This window comes from Aotus nancymaae, unplaced genomic scaffold, assembly GCF_030222135.1.
Source record: "Aotus nancymaae isolate 86718 unplaced genomic scaffold, 86718_ANA_hifiasm-v0.15.2.pri h1tg000058l, whole genome shotgun sequence".
Classification (NCBI taxonomy): Eukaryota; Metazoa; Chordata; class Mammalia; order Primates; family Aotidae; genus Aotus; species Aotus nancymaae.
The window spans coordinates 34052798-34073198 of NW_026988472.1; the positions used below are offsets into that span (position 1 = coordinate 34052798).

Genomic DNA, 20401 nt, shown 5'->3' on the forward strand with positions numbered 1-20401 from the left:
TGAGGCCAGAAGTTGGAGACCAGTCTGAGCAATACAGCAAGACTCCATCTCTACAAAAAGTAAAAATAAATAAGCCAGGTGTGGTGGCATATGCCTGTAGTCCCAGCTACTATGGAGGCTGAGGCGAGAAGATCACTTGAATCCAGGAATTCAAGGCTGCAGTGAACTATGATCACACCACTACACTCCAGCCTGAGCAACAAAGTGAGACCCTGTTTCTAAAAGAAAAAAAAATTTCTCAATAAAAAAACAACAAATTCAAAAAGGCAAAATTATATATCAAAATCATTTCCAATTCCCTTTAGATTAGCTTCTGATAATGTGACTGAGGAAGTCATGTATCGTGTATCCGTGGCCAGAAATCAGAATTTAGCTACTTGATAGAATTAACTTGCTATGATAAATTAAATTAGTTACCATCAATATAACTATTGATTAAAAAATCATCACTATTTTAAACACTAGAGTATTACAATCCTTTGGGCCAGTTTTAGCTTTTCTTTAATAGTTCCAAAACTAGTAAAAGTCTAAAATGTGGACAGATTTAACCCATTAAATTACCTTCACTATTGTTCACAGAATAAAATCCTTAATTGATTAATGATCTCAGGGTGTCTATCGCCATCTAGTGAACAATCACTTCAATTACCACATCAGACATTTGACAACTGATACCCCTTTTCTTCATGGTTTAAAATTACATGTCCACTCAGTGCCATATGCTTGCACAATTTCTTTTTTTATGCCTCTCTACACATGCATTGAGAACTAACACAAATACAGATGGTATTTGTATAGATTCACGTAGTACTTCTCTGAAACACTGACTTCATTACTTTTAAATAACTTGCACACTGTGAGCTCCCTCATACAATTCTTTATCCATTAGCTCATTCCTCTATCACCAAGCAATTCAAGATCATGGAAGAGTTTAAGTGTGAAAGATCACACCTGTGAAAAGACAATATTGATGCCTATTTGACACAACTATTGGCACTTTTATTACAAACCTGTTTTTAAAAGTACAATTAGTAATTACTCTGAGTATTCTAGGAGACATAATACATTTGATTACAGAAATTATTAGGTCACTAGAGTCAAACCTGCACGATTCCAACAAAACTGAGCAAACACAAAATAGACTTAAAAATAAAAAGGAAAAGGGGACTTCAAGGCCTCCCTAGGCTGTGATTTAATCCATATCCAAAACAAAATTTTATAATCTTTCGTAATGGCATGCTACCAGGTTTCCTTCTCATTAATTTCCACTTGAACTTTAATCTAATTTATCCCATAAGGATAAAAGCAAAGAATTTGTAAGATCTGCAGGTTACTATATTATCTGGCTCACTCTATCTTGTCACAAAAAAGCACTAGTTTAATAAGTTACAAAGGTATTCCAAAATCTCAGCAAACTGGCTCTCATTTTCACTTCACTCCTCCTACCTCTTTAATAATTATGAGATGCTTGAAAAATCACAAAGACTCAATAGCATATACCAGAAAAACCAGCAAACCCAAAGAAAGATTATCCCACAGGCTACTTCCACCCACCAGTGCTAACAATTATCACTAATACTTTAACAATCAGTTTTATGTTAGGAATTAATATTTGTAAGTGACTTTGGATCTTCTCCTAGAATAAGATTTCCTGGGAGAAACTGTGTAATTATTATTTCTCAGTAGCCTTATATTACTTTAAAGGCCTACTTTCCAGAGTTTTATCTATCTTATTTGAGTGAAAGAGCAAAGTGTAAAGAGAAAAGAGGAAAGCAGAAACCAAGAATTTAAATCACATACAAGTAGTTCTAGATTTGTCTGAAATTCTTTGTTTTTTAATGGAGAGAACAGGGGTTTTTTATAGTTCATTTATTAAAGATTTATTATTGTTATATTTTATATAACAGAAAAATAAAAATTGTGTTTAAATTCCTCATTAAAAATCCAGCTAAAGAAAACCATTGCCCTTAAAATACAATGGATTAGGAGAGTGGGGGAGATCACTGGACAAATTTGGGGCTTATCATTATCAACAGTGCCCTTTTAAGCTTGTGGATTTCTGAGCCAATGCAGAAAATTTAACAACAGGGATTTCCCAACAGCAAGAGGCACTCTCCAAGGGAGTAAATTGTCAACTATTGCCTCTCGTGAGAAACTTAAGAGTAACCTTGATCCAATCTCAATAGTCAACCCATGTATTATCACCCAGTTGGGGCATAGTGAGTGCATTTCCTAATACAAAAATAAGATAGTATTCCATCAGAAGCCACTGGATACATGTGAAGAAATAAAATTTAAATAATTTTGAAGTAAACTTAGCCTAAGAAACTAAAAACATCCTTCCCTTCCCTCACTTCAACTAGCCCCTAAAACACCTGTATCTTTCTCATGCAAAAAAGGACTGTATCTTGAGATGAGTACCAAAAATCGTGATCGCCCTGTAATAAGATGTAGAATATAAAGCAAAACCACAGTCATAAAAGACATCTTGAGATGGAAGAGACAACCCTACTATACTAAAAGGATTTACATTCAAAATAGCCACTTGTTATACTTTATCTCTTTGAGTTTTAACTTCCTCATCTAAAAAATGAGAACATTATTATCTATTTCAAAGGATTCTTGTGTAATTTAGTGAAATAATGCATAAGAAAGCTTCTATTACATCACTGGTGTTCAATACATGTTTTGCCCTTCCTCCCTGTGCCCTAAGTCAAATCTTTGAGATAGGGCTGCCAAAAGAAGAGTGATTCTGAACATCCTGACATTTCTTTCGTATACCAGCTATATCTGCACTGTCCAATACAGTTGCCACTAGCCACATTTGTCTATTTAAGTTTAAATTCATTTTAATTATAATTAAAGCAATCTAAAAATCCAGTTCCTCAGCTAATTGGCACTAGACAGATACCAAGAGCTCACTGGCCACTTGTGGCTAGAGACTACTGCACTAGATAGTGCAGATGGAAAACATTTTCATCATCATAAAGTTCTACTGGACAAAGCTGGTCTAAACTCTAAAGCAGGGGTCAGCAAATTTTTTTTTCTAAAAAAGGCCAGAGAGTAAATATATCAAGCATTGCAGGCCGTGCGAGCCTCCATCTTGACTACTCAGCTCCGCTCTCATAACACAAAAGCAGCCACAGATGATACATAAATAAATGAGCTTGGCTCTGTTCCAATAAAACCTTATTTGCAAAAATAGATGGCAGGCTGCATTTGGCCTGATGGCCATCATTCGCCAACTCCTGCTCTAGAGAATTCAGAGTCCAGACCCCCAATACAAGCATTTTTCCCATGACCACTACTTACCTCCTTTAAGACTAAATAGTCTTAAACTTACAGACATGGAGATAAATGAAATTTAGTATTCAGCATAACTATTCTTTTACAAATTAAGAAAAACCCACGCACATAGTATTCAAACAGTTGAAGCTCACAGTGTTCATAAATTCTATTTGGTATCTGGCCCATCTTACTAAAGCCAGTAACTCGCAATCCATTACTCTAGTCTTGACATATTCTTGGAATTCTGGATTTATACATCTAATGGCCTACTTATTATGCCTGGAGATCTATTACTCAGGCCAAAGGCAACACATCCACAACAGAATTCTTAATCCTTCTTTCCTAGTTTCCTCCATCTTAGTAAAAGGCTCTACTAGCTATCCACCTGATTTCTACCTTTCACTCACACTCCAAGCTAATCCATCAGCCAAAAAAAAAAAAAAAATAGCTCTCTTACGTCACTTAGGTCTCATTCATGTTACCTCCTCAAAGAAGCCTTCCCTGACCAATATAAACTAGACATCTAAGCATTCTCTAGCCCACCACCCTGTTTTAATTATCTGCAGAACATTTGCTTCTATCATATTTTCTGTTATTTGTTATACATGTTTATTTACTTATTTACAGTCTGCTTTCCCAAACCACCCTGTCTCCACCCCACATTCCTAACTCATGTCATCTCTACCCCCAATCTCCTCCCAATCTGGGTAGAAAGTAAGCCTCATGATAACAGGGACCTTTTATGTCTTGCTTGATACACACACACACACACACACACACACACACACACACACACGAATCCTTATTTAAATGCCTATTTGTCTCAAACCTGTCATCCAAAGAGAGGGGTACTGTCTTTGATGCTGTATAACTAGGTAATAAACTTGACTCTCCCACACTATAACAGGTATAGTTAAAAATACTCTCATATCTAGAGATGTAAATGTTATTATGCCATTTACCTCCCTTCCTTTGTATGTCACCAAGGCAGCCAGTGGTTTGGCATAAAATCTGCTATAGGAAAATCCCAGGCAACCGTACATACTGTTCGCTGTGAGCTTCAAAGCCTTCTGTCGAATGTCATACTGCAGGCCACACAGAACAAAAGACAAACAACAATATTTACAGATGCTTAAGTATTACATTAGATGTCTTTCTAGATCTCCAATAAAAAGAGAAACCCTCAATATCCCTGAATAAAAAAGAACTAACACACTCAACCCATCCACCTGGATCAATGATTCCCTAACCTCCTAGAAGCAAGTAAACACAGAATCCAAAGCTCCCAGGAGCCAGAAGTATCTTACTCAGATACAACCTTTGCAGACAAAAGTGGCTTCCATTCTGAGGCACTCTAGTATTTTTAAGTGGTCACCTACTCACAAACTTAAAATAAGTACCTGCATTTGCCCAGCATTCTGTTTACTCCTAAATAATCAAATTCTAAAAGCTGAGACTGTCACTCAAATGTTTCTTAGTGAAAAGGTATAGATATACCTGAAGAATAAGGTCTGGATTTAAGTCTTGCTGTTTCATTAGCTGTTTGACTTGTTTTCTCCGTTCTACCAGTTTCCGGATCTCTCTGGGCAAAATGCCCATTTCTAAGTTTGTATCTGGCAACTCAGGGATCTGTTCTTGTTCTCCATCCTGATAAACACACAAGAGAAATTTCATACAAATCAAACTTTTGTGAAATAAATTTCTACAGTAATATTTTATAGGCACTTTCCCCCATGATCACATCTTGAAAAGCTATTTTCTTATATAAGTAAAGGTCAACAATGCATGGGTAGTCTAAGAAGGAGCTGAGAGGTTTGTAGAACAGGTCACCATTGCCCTCATCTCTCCCAATATGTCTGTCATTCCCAATATCTCTCACCCCTGTAGTTAGACACATATTTAGATTTCATTTAAAGGGATATATTTTTACACATGCTACAAACTCTCTTCAACAAGACTGGAGAACAACATGTTTGAGGAAATCGTTTTTAAAATATAAACACTAAAAGAGACCTCCAGGATTTAAAAAAAAAACCAGCAGCTAAACTACTATTTTAAATCATTTTTACTACCAAACAAAATGCTATACAATTGTAAAAACTATGGAGAATAACAGCAATTATTGTAAATGCTCTAGACTAAAAATAAAAAGCCAAATACTAAATCAGCAAATTTCTTTTACCGTTCGGAGCACATTTAAATAGGCCACGACATTTCTAAAAACTAACACATATATATCCCTTAACATTTATGTAGTACTTTTTACCTACAAATTGCCATGCAATTGGCAGAAGAATAGCAACCAACGGTCTTCTTATATTAAAATTTACAGCAGGAAAAAGCAGGGAAAGCATTAGACCATTTTTCTCAAGCCTCCATTAATTCTATTAACAGGCTACAAAGAAAAAAGCCAGGCACATTTGCCCTTTTAAAGGTTCAGAATTAAAAATAAACCCCTTGGTTTAAAGTACGCCAAGTCAATGCCATTTGATAACCTAGCCTTTACAAAGCATCTGATTTTACAGAGATCAATATCTTCAAGTGAAACGCTCTTACAATAGTAATAGGGACCTATTGCTTTCCAATATAACAGATGATGATTGTAAACCTATTAAAGAGATCCTGGTACACATTCCAATTTATTTACAGCAACTATGAAAGTCAGATAAAAAGTAAACTGAAAGAATATAGAGTCAGGAAATTTACAATCTACTCCTAGCTCTACAACTACTACCTGTGTGACACTGTTCTGAGGTACCATGCATAAAAATGATACAGGATCTATGAACTGCTACACGTATAGTATTTCTTAGATGACTTTTGAGGTCCCTTCCAACTCTAAAATGATTCTATTATACATCCAGAATCCAAGCTGGAAAACTCAAAATAAGCAAAATGGTGGTGGGTAGAGGCTAAATAATATTAACCATCACCATGCTGGCACAGTAGCAGGACAGAGCTCAGACATTAATTGAATGCAGTCATACCTGTTAAGGATGTCTACCCAGTACCTTCTCTGTAACAGTCTCCACTAGTCTCACAGAAAGGCCCACCCTTAGCAGCCAGATTTGTACCCTGTAAACCTACTCTTGTGGTTACAGATAACAGGGACCTGTGGTGCTCACCAACCTAGGCAAACCTATCTGATTCTCTCTTTTGGGAATATAAAATTGGGATTAAAAAACAGGTCCCAAGCTTGTGTTGAGAACTAAAAATCATATAAATTCAGGAGCTAGAGGGCAAATAGACATCTTCTGCCATGTATTTTAAAAAAAAAAAAGAACAAAATGTGTGTGTGGGGAGTGTATACACCTATACATAGACCACTCATGTATATAAAACGGAATATTATTCAGCAATACAAAGGAATGAAGTATTAGTACATTCTACAACATGGATGAACCTTGAAAACATTATGCCAAGTAAAATAAGCCAGATACCAAAAGGCCATATACTGCATGATTCTATTTATATAAGATGTCCGGAATATACAAATCTATACAAGCAAAAAGATTAGCAGTTGCCTAGAGGTGGAAGGGATAGATGGATTGAGGGGGCTGACAGCTAAAAGGTTTCTTTGGGAAATAATGAAAATATCCTAAAACCGATTGTGACGATGGTTGCAAACTCTGGGAATACACTAAAAGCCACTGAACCACACACTTTAAACAGGCGAATTATATGGCATATGAAGAATACCACAATAAAGCTATTTTAAAAAGACACAGAACCAGTCTGAGTCTCTTTCTACCCAATCCTTCTCCTTTTTGACCACTAAGAAAGGATATAATTAATGTATCCTTTAAGAGGAAAGGACAGGCACAGTGGCTCATGCCTGTAATCCCAGCACTTTGGTAGGCTGAGGCAGGTGGACTGCTTGAGCCCCGGAGCTCAAGAGCAACCTGGGCAACATAGCAAAACCCAGCCTCTACCAAAAAAAAAAAAAAAAAAAAAAACACACTAAAATGCTAACCCCTTTGGTTCCTTTCCTTAAGTAATTCTTTTAACCTCGATTTCAAGAGCCCTAGATTAAGTACAAACCTCTGTAATTTTCTGTGCCTCTGCAGCAACTCTTTGTACTGTTGTAAAACAAATGTTAAATTCCTGAATGATGGAAGGATAAAGACTGTTGAAGTCCAGAAGCAAAATGAACTTATCGTAAAAACCTGAAATTAAAAAGCCACATAATATCATAAAAAGTCTAAAGAAAAGCAGAACTGTCAAAACATCATTATTAAAAGCACTATAAGTATATTAGAAACTATATACTATCCATATATACTATCCAAAGCTGAGAGACAAAGGAAAAAAAATCAACTACCATTCCATAAAATGATGTAAACTAGTGAAAAGCCAGATCACAAAATAAGAGGGAGAAAAAAATCCTGTCTTTCTATAGAACCAGCCACAACCAGTCCTTTCCCCAGCTGTCCCCAAAACACACCATTATTACAAGCAAACACCGTCCCAGTTATTTGACAGGTGTCACATCCATTTCAAAAAAAAATGTTAAACTTTCCTTCAAAGCAAGAATTCCCTTCTACCTACTTTCCACCTCCCCACCCCAAATAAAACCAAGTGAGTGGTTTTCTTTTTTATTTTTATTTATTTATTTTTTTGAGACGGAGTCTCACTTTATCGCCAGGCTGGAGTGCAGTGGCATATCTCGGCTCACTGCAACCTCCACCTCCGGGGTTCAAGAGATACCCCTGCCTCAGCCTTGAGAGTAGCTGCGACTACAGGCACACGCCACCACACCTGGCTAATTTTTTGTATTTTAGTAGAGACAGGGTTTCACCATGTTGGCCAGGATGGTCTCAATCTCCTGACCTCATGATCCGCCTGCTCGGCCTCCCAAAGTGCTGGGATTACAGGCGTGAGCCACTGCACCCAGCCGAGTGGTTTATTTTTTAACAACACTTTCAAAAAATAAAATGGACAGCACATTTACCTGTACATAAACCAAGCTAAAATCAAATAAGAGACACACATATATAAATGTCAGTAGTGGAACGATCCACCCTTTTTACTTGCAAAGGATGAACAGAAAGCTACTATATTTCTCTAGGACATTTACAAAGAGTTATCTTCACCTTGAGAAGAAACTGAATAAAAATAAATGTCCACTATTAAGATAGTAATAATTGCAAACATATATTGATAGTTTATTCTGTGTCCAGCACTATACTAATTTATCCTTAAATCCCTGTGTGGTAGATATTACTCTTATCTCTATTTTACAGAAGAAGCTGAGCCTTACAGAGGTTAAACAGGCAGCCGAAGATCGCATTGAATTCAAACCCAGACCTATATAACACCAAGTACTACTGCTCCATTTCATTATAATAAAATCACTTTTGTCAAAAATGTCTCCCCCTCAGTTAACTTATTTGATAAAATTCACATTAATTCCTTCACAACGATGTGAATATTCTTAACACTACTACTGAACTGTACATTTGAGAATGGTTGAAATGTTTTATTTAATACAAAAAAATTAGCTGGCTATGGTGGCGCCCACCTGGAGTCTCATCTACTGGGAGACTGAGGCAGGAGGATCGCTTGAACCTGGGACGTGGAAGCTGCAGTGAGCGGAGATTGTGCCACTGCACTCCAACCTAGGCAACAGAGCAAGACTCTGTCTCCAAAAAAACAAAGAAAAAAAGGTTTTTTTTAAAAAAAGATTATTTCTAGCTCTGTGTACCACAAAACATCTTTGCCATTCATGACAATAGGGAAAAGGTATTCTCCTGTTAAAGTTAAATTTGGTGGTTACTGTCTGCACTGTCTTTAACTTTGCTGTCAACTGAACTGGTCAGGACAAACGGCTATCTATGTACTGCACAGCTAGGTATCTATGTATTGGACAAACTATGTTTACAGACCAAATCCAACCTACTGCTTGTTTTTGTACCACCCATGAGCTTAAGTATGGTTTTTACATTTTTTAATGGTTGGAAAAAATTAAAAACAGTATTTCATGACATATGAAAACTACATGAAATTTAAATTTCAATGTCTATAAATAATTTATTGGAACACAGCATAACAAAATTCACCTTAAGTCTATGTCAGGTGACTGGCAACCAAGATTTTCACATGAACGAAAGATAAAAGTAAGGCCATCGTAAGACTTATTTGCTGACCTATAAGATATAATTCAGGTCTTCCAGTTTCTCAAGCCTAGCTCCACATTAAGAAATCCCTTAATACTGGGAGAAAACCAATTCACTGCCCAGCCTTACCAACTTTGGGGTCCAAAACCAAGCCTCCAGCATAAGCTGCTTTCTTACGTCCTTTCTTGTATTTACTGGTATCTCCATCAATTTCTTCATCTTCATCTCCCTAATATCAAATGGAAAGACAACTTCAGCCAGCAACTAATTAATTTAAAATTGTTATGATTCTCTCTTTTCCAATTGCAGGACTTAGTTCTAACAAACATTATTTCAGTTAGTGGTCCTATCTGTGGGGAAAGACAGTTAATGTAATATGTTCTTGAATCCAAATGAATGCCAAGCATAGTAATTTCTTAAACAAACACTGTATCTCTGAGTTAACAAATACAAAAATTCTATTTTTATGTGCTTCTGAATTTATAGAATTTCATATTTTCTAATCAATGAATATTGAAAATACCACTTTTCATATCATATAAAATTTGAGATTGTAAAACAACCCTCTTACAATCACTACTCTAACATTCATGATGTAAAAACATAAAATACTTCATGTAGGTATTATCATTATCCCTATTATTAATATGGACACCATAAAATAAGCACATCTATATACTGAAAATCCATTCCTAAGTAGTTTATCATTGGCCAACATAAAATACTTCAGCAGAAGTTAAAGTCCTCTAAATGAATATTCCCTGTACCAATTTTAATAATGTACATTAAAAAAACAAGCAAATATGAGAACCTGAATCAAATTTTAACATTCAATTCTCATTTCTGCATCAATTCGTATCAGTGCTAATAAAACAGTAGCTAAACTAAGTTTTAGTTCTAAAGTGATGGAGGCTATTTCAGAAACCTAATTGTGGGTGACCTTGATCATACTAGTACAGAAAAATGCAACATAAAAATAAAGGCTCATAGGTTCAAGAAAATAAAAAGTTTAACTGGCATTTAACTTTGGGTAGGGCTAAGGTGCCAGAACACATTCCATGTATGGTCACCCAACAGAGAGGTCTAATGCTTCCCTCAAAGAATTTCATATTTCACAAATAATTTTGTCTGCACAGAGAAAAGTGGAAAAGGAAATGACACAAATACAAGGGAATAAACTTGACATGGTTTCTACAGTACACAAGAGATTTGCTATTTTGAAAGCAGATGTCATCACAGGAAAAAAGGCTATCTAGGTAATAAAAAGTGGGGGATAAGAGGAAACAAAATACTACACAGTTTTGGACCCACCAGTTTTTGCTGAGGCTTTCGGAAAATCTGCTTGTCAGGCACAATATAGTTGTTTTCATAAAATGCATGAAGCAACAAGAACTCGTTACGCTCGGATCGTCCACCCATCAGTGTCCTGGACTATTAAATGGAATTTATTTTTAAAATTTGAGCTCAAAACCACAACTAACAAAAGCAAATTTGAGTCAGTTAAGTTTAGTCACATCACCTCCTTCAAAACCATTCCTAACAACAGGCTGCTTTAAAAAAAAAAAAAAAAGGTACTAAATTATTCCTAACATTTTCATTAAGCATTAGAGTTAAAGAAGACAAAGAGAGCTTAAAATATTGACAACTTGGCTATTTACTCCCAAACGGACCATTCCACCAAACAGACACATCCAGATGTTAGAGAGATGATCCTTATGTTCGCCCAAATTTCAACATACTGCACCTGGCATTCCTCCCCTTCTCCCAACCAGTTCTTCCCTTACAAAAGAAGTCCAGCTTTCAGAATCCAAGTTACTCATTTTATAAGCATGCATTTAGACTCATTATCATATAACAACTACCCCAAGCAAACATTGAATCCAACAGGAAATGCTTTTTCCCCCTTTCTAAGTTAAACTTACCATAATGTTCCCAGCAATGTTAGTGATCTGCAATGCTAATGGAAGAACATTTAGCTCACACATGATCTGCAAAATGAACTTGGCATCTTTCCAGGTGTGTTCCAACAGGTATAACAGTTGAGAAGATTCACTGTACAGAAAAGTAAGAATGAAACAGAATCAAATAATTAAAAGAAACAATGCCTATAATCATAACTTCATAAACTATTACAAGGAATTTCAGGTGTAAGTAAATTCAGAGCAACAGCACCGTGGCTTCAGAAACAATTTAAGGTCAGTTTGTAACAGGGAATTTATTCATACCATTGATCCCAAAGCCTTTCTCCAACACACACACACACACACACACACACACACACAATCCCATAAAGAAAAACTGAAGTAATATAATAACTACAAGCCTGAAAACTATCTAAATCCTTTCATTCATTCCATCCAGTGAGTATATATTGCATGTTTACTATGTGCCAGAAGTTGGCTGTGACCAAAACAAACAAAACTTCCTATCCTCCTGGAGCTTATGTCCTCATGGGGGAGACAGAGTATAAAAAAGAAAAAGAAATTATGTATATAGTATGTTATATAATGTTAAAAGTTAAGCAATGGGAATATTAAGTATCAAAAGCAGAGACTGAAATTTTTCTTAGGAAACAGTAGAAGATTTCACTGAGAATAAAGATCTGGAAGAGGTGAGGGAACAAGCCTTATGGAAAGAGCATTCCACGCAGACAGGACAGCACACTCAAAAGCCCTGAGCTGCGTGCAAATCTGGCAGTTCCAGGACTAGGAAAGAGGCCAATATGGCTGGATCAGAAAGAATAATGGAAAGAGCAGTAGGAGATAAGGACAGAGTTAATGGCATAGAGACACACTGTATGGAGATTGTAAGTAAAAACAAGGACTTCAGTTCTTACTCTGAATGAAACAGAGTCACTGGAAGATTCTGGGCAGAGTACCACATCTGACTTGATTTTAGCATAATAACTCTGGTTCTGGATTGAGAATCGATTATAAACGTGTAAGGGCAAAAGGAAGGGGACAGGCATATATAAACCCAGTAATCCAGGGGAAAGAGGATAGTGGCTTGGACAGGATGGGTTGAACGGAGTCGGAAAGAAGTGGTCAGACTTAGAGATATTTAGAAGATAGAACTGACAGGATTCCCTGATGCATCTACTGTGGGATATGAGAGAGAGGAATCAAAGGAGCCACAGAGATTTTGGGCCAAGTAAAACTCTGAAGTGTCCAGTGATAACGGAAAAATACGCTTACTAATTTAGTGAGGAAAGACGACAGGAAGAACCTAGGATAGAAGATTAGAGCTCAGTTTTGAACAAGCTGGGAGTTCACATTAGATATCAAGTAAAATAGGTAAGTAGATACCTTGATTCTAGAATTTAGGGAGGTCTAACCTGAAGATACACAGGTGGGAGGCATAGGCATCCACATGATATTTAAATTCCTAAGATTCACTATGATCACCTAGAGAGGGAGCAAAGTCAGAAAAGAAGTCCAAGAAAGGACTCAGAAAGAACTAGCAGGAACGAACGAATGAGAGATGACCAGAGGAGTAGGAGGAAGAAATAAGCAAGCGATACCTCTAAATAACTTAATGATTGCTCAGTTTTTACATTTCCAAAGTATCTACCCTAATTCCTGAATAAATGAATTAAGAGTAGAAATCTAAATCCAAACTACTGTTAGGAAACATTAAGATGGTGTTAACACAGGTGAGGGAGATAGAGATAAACTGATCAATTACAATAATTCAAGAGGTAAGCTAGTTCAAATTATGAAAGCAGTGGAGATGGTAGTACTGACAAAGACAATTTACCCTCTACAGCACCACTGGCTCATGCCCCTCCAGACTAAGAATAATACTGGTGTTCTACTATTGTTAAGTTCAAGACAGATGAATTCTGAAGAATCTAGGATCATACCTGTACATATTTTGTATATTTTCCATTGGGATTACAGCCCTTTCAATTTTTAGAATCTGCTGAACAAGTTCGGACAGATGGTAGCTTTTACAACGAATCAATTCCTTTGCTGAAATTTCCACATCACAGATCATTCGACCACAGGTAGCACTTCTTTCACCAAATCCACTCCGGCCCTATGAGATGGGAACAAAAAGCAAATTTCATGAAAGAGCAGACGCTGAGAACATTTCTTTCTAAACTATTTTAAAGCTGGCCCAAAATTATGATAAAACTTTCATTCGCCCATTTATCAATCAAATATTTTCGAACATTTACTATGTATCTGACATTATTCTAGGCACTCAGGATACAGCAGTGATCAAAACAGAAAAGACTCCTAGCCTCATTTGAAATGTATAATAAAAAATAGACATCATAAACAAGAAATTATATCGTTTTAGGAGGTAACAAGTATAAAATGGGAAAATAGAGCAGGGTGAGGGGCACAAGGAATTTGGGGAGACTGCATCTTAAATAGGGTAATGGGGCAAACCTCACTGAGAAGATGCCATATAAAGAAAATCTTGAAGGGGGTAAAAAGCTAAGCAAGTGTTCAGATGAAGTGCTAATAACAACTCTACCACCTTAAAGATAGGAATCGGAAAAGAAGCAAGATCAGTGGCCCCAACTTTGATCTGTAGTGGCAGAATCCTCTAGAGAACATTACAAAAAAGATACGGATTCCTAACTTATCTGATGAGGCAACATGCCCATTTTATTTATAAGCTTTAAGTAAAATAAGATTTCAAGCACTGAGCAGTATCAGGTTTAAGAAGAAGGTGCTTCACACAAAAACTGCCCAAAACCTCCATACACGAAGCAAGCAGGTAGAATGAAAAGTACACATTGGTTTTAAGAGTCACACAGGCCTGGGTTAAAATCTCAGTTCTTCCCCTTGCTAGTTACATGATCCGGAACACGTTATGTTACCCCTATGAAACTGCCTACAAAATAAAACTGGAGTTGCCATGAGAGGTAACTAACACAGAAAGCACTTAGTTTATTGCCTTCTTCCTTTTTCTTTCTTCTTTTTATTACAAGATATCATCCAGCAATATTGCATTCTTATACAACCAACATCAACTCCCTTCCATTCACTCTTCCCAAATGATAACTCTCAATGTTTTCTGAACCATGCAACCTTGCCCTAAGGTTATCACTTCAGGAATGACAAAGTGAAAATAACATGTATGTGCTGCCTTTGTTCACTATTCCTAGATACTAACCGATGATTTTTAAAACTACCAGAGGCTTTTACAAATAAAATGCTGAATTCAAAGGAAAAGATGTTTAGTGCCAAAGTTAAAATGTACCAAAGTTCCTATCACAAGATAACCAATTCCTATTTTAAAAAGTATAGTGTGTTCCCTGGTAGCTACCCCATATTAAAAAATAAACAAATAAAAAAGATTTTTGAAAATTATTATTACCCCAAGCTTTGGCATGTTGGATCGCTTCAGTCGACCTATCTTGGACCAGTGAGGAGCTTTGCACACATTAATTCTCTGCAGTAGTACTTCCAGTTCAAACCCATAAATATTATGACCCTAGTCAGAAAAAGAAGGCAGCTGATAACATTATAACAAATGCAAATTAGAGGATTTATCTTCATACACACAGAATTTCTTTGCCCTTTCTTTTTCTGGTCTCTAATTGAAGACATCATGCACTTACCTCCGATTGGGGGTCCTTTCTTCTTCAGGAATTTATTCATCAGCAGCATTCATTAGCCTTGACATTAACAAGGCTGCTAAGCAGATTGCTGGAATAAACTTTATTTCATCCTAATTGATGCAAGGCTCATATGATGTCTTTTAATTTGCAGCTCATGCCTCACAGTCTCGGAGGCAAACGCAAATTTAATGTCCCATACTTTTTATGTGATCACTAAAAGCTAAATTCAAATAATTCCATATTCCTTCCTTAAAAACATAGAGCCTGCCTGTGCTGTATATCGGTTTACACAAGACTTCTTCAAAAACTCAGGAACTGCCTTTAGTTTCTTTTTTAAAAATTGAGTTCAAACACTACTGATTTAGACCCATAATTGATATGCAATGAGAAATACATAATACCACTAAAAAGCGCAAATAAGAAACTTGCTAAAAACAAAGAAACAAAACTATATAGAGTAGAAATTATCTCAAATATGCAACTAGATTTTTCACTTCCATAATAATTTCCAACATGTGAACATGATTCACTTGCCTCTGTTTATCAAAAATCAGATGACGTTTAAAACAATTCAGATCAACAAATATACTTGTTATTAGGCCCGCTACTTAGAGTAGTCAAAATCATAGAATCAAAAAAGTAGAATGGTAGTTGCCGAGGGCTGGGGGAATGGGAAGTTAATGAGTACAGTGTTTCAGTTTTACAAGATGAAAAGACTTACAGACATGGATGGTGTGATGCCTGTATAACATTATGAATGTAGTTAATACCACTGAACTGTATACTATAAAATGGTCAACACAGTTAATTTTATTTGTATTTTACCACTAGATATTCATAGCAGTTTTGCCTATTAAATTATAAGACCAAAGGCCTTGAGGAAGTCTCACTTACAAATTATCATACCTAGAATCAGGGACCCAAATTCATGTCAGAATTCCATCTTACATCCAGATTTCTCACACATAGACTTGGCTCTAACACCCAAAGCCAGGCCAGGTTTCCCAGGCTTCATGGCATCTCCTTGGGGTCCAAGATACTGTTGTTATTAGAGGTTGACTGAGGGCCTGGTGCTGAGACAGAATGCCACAGTACAACACTGTGGACAGAATCTTCCTGGAACTTTAAAGGTAGGTCTTGAAATATCATAAGGGAAGTGGGTGCAGAGATATTGCTTCCAATCCACAAAACTCAGGATGCTAGCTAGTTATACAGTTGCCGCATAAGGTACCCAAGAGTAAAAATGAATGTAGAGAAGAATATAGGAAACATTTTTGCAAGACTTCAATGTACCCAAATTACTCATATCACATTAAAAATACAGGTATTTATATAGCCTACATTCCTCTGGAAAAAAAAAACATATAAATTGATTGATCCATTAACCCAGAAAAAAGACAAATGAAGGAATTCCATATTCTCCAAACTAGGAAGGTCAGAGGACATATAAAGCAAAATGTTGTTTTAGGACTCTTAGGAACTAGGGCAAAAAATAGCTCAATGAATTATTAGCTCAAGCTGTCTAGCAGGGGCATACTGGGTCATCAACAGAAAAAAAAATATTCCGAGCCCTGAGTTTTCAAAGGTATATGTCATAGAAATTCACTGAGTTCATAAAATTAAAATACTGAGTTTTCTGATTTGCACCAAACCAAGTGAATTAATAAACTCCTGTGACCACTATACAACTGGGCTACTAAAGCAAAATTTTGGCAAACTCAGGTTGCGCACGTTTACTTACTTATGTGCTGGTCTCTAAGCACAAATAGCCAGAGAATCCTTAACTTCAACACTAAGTCATGGGTTGCTTTTATATTAGAGGAAAAAAACTACCTTGCAGTGGGCTTGTTATTTTTTTTTCCTACTAGCAGCAAGTATAGCAATTCCCACCAGTCCATAGAATCATTTCACTCTGAAAAGATTATTTGCTGCTCAAAAGCACCAATAAAGTCACACTGAAAATAACTAAGAAATGAAGAGCTTCCCCATGACATGATCAAACATCTACTCACCACAATGATATCTGGATCAATTTTGTGAACCTTTGCAAGGAAAAAACCTAGCAGTGTTCTTTCTGTTGCAGCAACCTCAAGCTTCACATTCTGTTAGATAAAAACACACAAGTCATTGACGACTCTTTACTGTCAACAAGTACTGTACCTTGGCTTCTTGTTCAACTATGGTAAGATTTCTCAGGGTTAAAAGAAACCATCCATTTCAAAACTAAATGTTACAATGAAATTCCTGATTCTAGGTTTCATAGTAATAATTGCAAAGTCTCTAAGGAGCTCATTCTAGTAATAAGCATGTGAATAAAGCAAAATTTTAAGTGCTGAGCAACATAAAATACAGAAATATCCCTCCACAGGGACATGCTTGTGCATCTGGATACATTTTAGAACATATGAATCAGAGTACCTATCAAAACTATTACTTTACTATATAATCCCTGGTACACTTCACTGTTTATGTATTTACCAGGCAAAGAAATCCCAAGGATTGTATAAACTAATACCAAATGGTAAGATAAGAACTGACAAATAAGAAACCAGACTAAAAACAAACACATTTAAGAATTATAATTGGCTGAGCACAGTGGCTCACACCTGTAATCCCAGCACTTTGGAAGGCCAAGGTAGGTAGATCACCTGAGGTCAGGAGTTCAACACCAGCCTGACCAACATGGTAAAACCCCATCTCTACTAAAAATACAAAATTAGCTGGGCATGGTGGCACATGCCCGTAATCTCAGCTACTTGGAAGGTTAAGGCAGGAGAATGGCTTGAAAATGGGAGGTGGACGTTGCAGTGAGCAGAGCAAAACTCCGTCTCAAAAAAAAAAAAAGAATTATAAGTGTTTTAACTATAAACAAAACCTATCTTCACACAGAAGGCTTCTACTTGGATTACTAAATATAAATCAGGTATTCAAAAGATCCACTCATTAAAAATCTCTAAAAATGGAAGTTGATGGCTATGCTTTCTACAATTAGGTCAGTTAAAAAATGTCAGTTTGGCCGGGCGTGGTGGCTCAGGCCTATAATCCCAGCACTTCGGGAGGCCAAGGCGGGTGGATCACTTGAGGTCAGGAGTTCCAGACCAGCCTGGCCAACATGGTGAAACCCCATCTCTACTAAAAAGACAAAAATTAGCCGGGCATGGTGGCGCAAGCCTGTAATCCCAGCTACTCAGGAGGCTGAGGCACGAGAATCACTTGAACCAGGAAATGGAGGCTGCGGTGAGCTGACATCACACCACTGCACTCCAGCCTGGGCAACAGAGTGGGATTCCATCTCAAAAAAAAAGTCAGTTTGACTCTAATGGAATTTTCCTAGGTCATTTTACTTGGTTAGGTAATTCAGGGCACTTTACAAATAATAGCCTAATCTAATAGTACCTCCAACTATTGGACTTCTCAAGCCAATTAAATAAAATAAGTGGAACCTGACAAGGTTGCTTACTTTTGTCAAGTGAAAACATTAAAAAACAAAACAAACCAAAAAATTTATCAATACTATCACTTCGTAAAAGAAACAACATACTCTCCATAAAAGAAAATTCTGGACCAGGCGCGGTGGCTCACGCCTGTAATCCCAGCACTTTGGGAGGCCGAGGTGGGTGGATCACGAGGTCAAGAGATCGAGACCATCCTGGTCAACACGGTGAAACCCCATCTCTACTAAAAATACAAAAAATTAGCTGGGCACGGTGGTGTGTGCCTTTAATCCCAGCTACTCAGGAGGCTGAGGCAGGAGAATTGCCTGAACCCAGGAGGCGGAGGTTGCGGTGAGCCGAGATCGCGCCATTGCACTCCAGCCTGGGTAACAAGAGTGAAACTCCGTCTCAAAAAAAAAAAAAAAAAAAAAAAGGAAAGAAAATTCTGTTGATTGAATACATTTACCTTTATGAAAAATTCATTACATTATACTACTTCCCATTCCTCCCCATTTTATTAAGGACCCATGAAAACTTCTTCAGGGAGCACACTGGAATTTAGAGATCACTGATCAGTTTTGGCCAGCCCATGTCAACTTTGCCAACAAACGGCCCTTTAACATCCATAGTATTCCCAACTTCACTTGGCTTTCCCCAAGCTGGAGGGACTCTACCCAACACATTCCCAAAATAGTAATCATATGATCATAGGCATTTTAGAAAAGCTTCTAATTAAGCTATTGAAAGGGGATTTGAGCCTATCGATCTACCAATACAGTAAAGAATCCCATTATTTTCACGTAGTAAAACATTTAAACATTGTTAAATAATGCTTCTAGGTGTATATGTCTAATATATTTTAATGGGCCGATGTCATAATCCAATCGGGCAGGAATGAATCTAGTAAATTAAAATATAAAACAGCTTCTTTCTACTAGTCCATATCATCCCCCTTTTCTTTCTCTCTCCAAACAAACAGGTGCTTCATATAATGAGCTCTTTACCTTTTTCTCAATCTCTTCCTTACCTTTTTCTCAATCTCTTCTTTAAAATCATGTGGAAAAATACAGTCCTTCGGTTTAGACACAACTGTAGAAAGGAAAAAATAAAGATTCCAACACCCATCTTACTCGATTTCAGGTAATCATATATTACACATTTCCAAATGAAACTGTCTTACATTCCCCCCATCCCTAAAGAATTAGGAGGATCATCAAATACTTCCACTAGTCATGTTGACAGACCTCAAAAGAATAATCAAGCACAGATCCTTATGTCCCTGCAGTCATTAAAATTGCTTTGATGAAACATTTGCTATCTATGCGTTCAAGACAGAATGGAAGATTTTAGCAGTCTTCCTCAAGGAAGTATCACCACCACCAATGCCCCAAGCAGCATACAGTGGAGGAACTCAGTTCAATCTTCTCAAAAAGTAAAGTTGACCAAAGCTTCCCCTATTATACACTATAAGTTCCTTACCAAACACAACAGCTGTTCACATAGTGACATACATGGAGGAAGTGGATAAATATGTGTTGAAATGAGTTAGTAATTGGTTTCTTCAATGTATTTTCCACGCTATTCTCATCATCATTTTGTTCCATGTGTTCCACCCACTTAAGGGGTAAAACTTCACAACAATCATACCTCATACTCCCTTCTCTGCATGTTTTAGTCCTATTTTCCTAATACCCAAGAAAACCAGACAAGAGAAGCTGGCCAAGTTAATCTCTGGTTCTGGGCTGGAAAAGATCCCAGGAAATATAATAGATCAATAGTATTATTCCCTTTTTTAAAAAACAGCAGAACGATTAGGTAACCAGCCAAGCTCTCAACGTGGAATATATTCGAATCCTCCGTAGAGACTGACTCATAAAACACATATGCAGAATTTAGTGGAACTGTTTCATTCACTGAATTTTACGCACAGTACAACACAACTCCAATTGATATCACTATAACTCCTCCCAAATAGGTAAATATTT

At 36.8% G+C, this 20401-nt stretch overlaps 1 protein-coding gene and 1 non-coding gene across 4 annotated transcripts in view; both read right to left on the reverse strand.

Moving 5' to 3' along the window:
* POLA1 (DNA polymerase alpha 1, catalytic subunit) overlaps window positions 1-20401 on the reverse strand; it is a 304555-nt gene that overhangs the window by 247970 nt on the left and 36184 nt on the right. For all 3 annotated transcript variants that reach the window (XM_012448860.3, XM_012448859.3, XM_064364437.1), the window contains 10 exons: window positions 19444-19505; window positions 16995-17084; window positions 14739-14855; window positions 13267-13442; window positions 11327-11456; window positions 10716-10835; window positions 9534-9633; window positions 7330-7454; window positions 4786-4935; window positions 4251-4373 (listed from right to left, as the gene is read on the reverse strand). In XM_012448860.3, coding sequence (XP_012304283.1) covers window positions 4251-4373; window positions 4786-4935; window positions 7330-7454; window positions 9534-9633; window positions 10716-10835; window positions 11327-11456; window positions 13267-13442; window positions 14739-14855; window positions 16995-17084; window positions 19444-19505 — 1193 coding nt within the window. The remainder of the gene's footprint in view (window positions 1-4250; window positions 4374-4785; window positions 4936-7329; window positions 7455-9533; window positions 9634-10715; window positions 10836-11326; window positions 11457-13266; window positions 13443-14738; window positions 14856-16994; window positions 17085-19443; window positions 19506-20401) is intronic.
* On the reverse strand, window positions 8285-8414 carry LOC135269992 (small Cajal body-specific RNA 24). Its single transcript, XR_010338222.1, has one exon. It is a non-coding gene; the product is annotated as a small Cajal body-specific RNA 24 (non-coding RNA).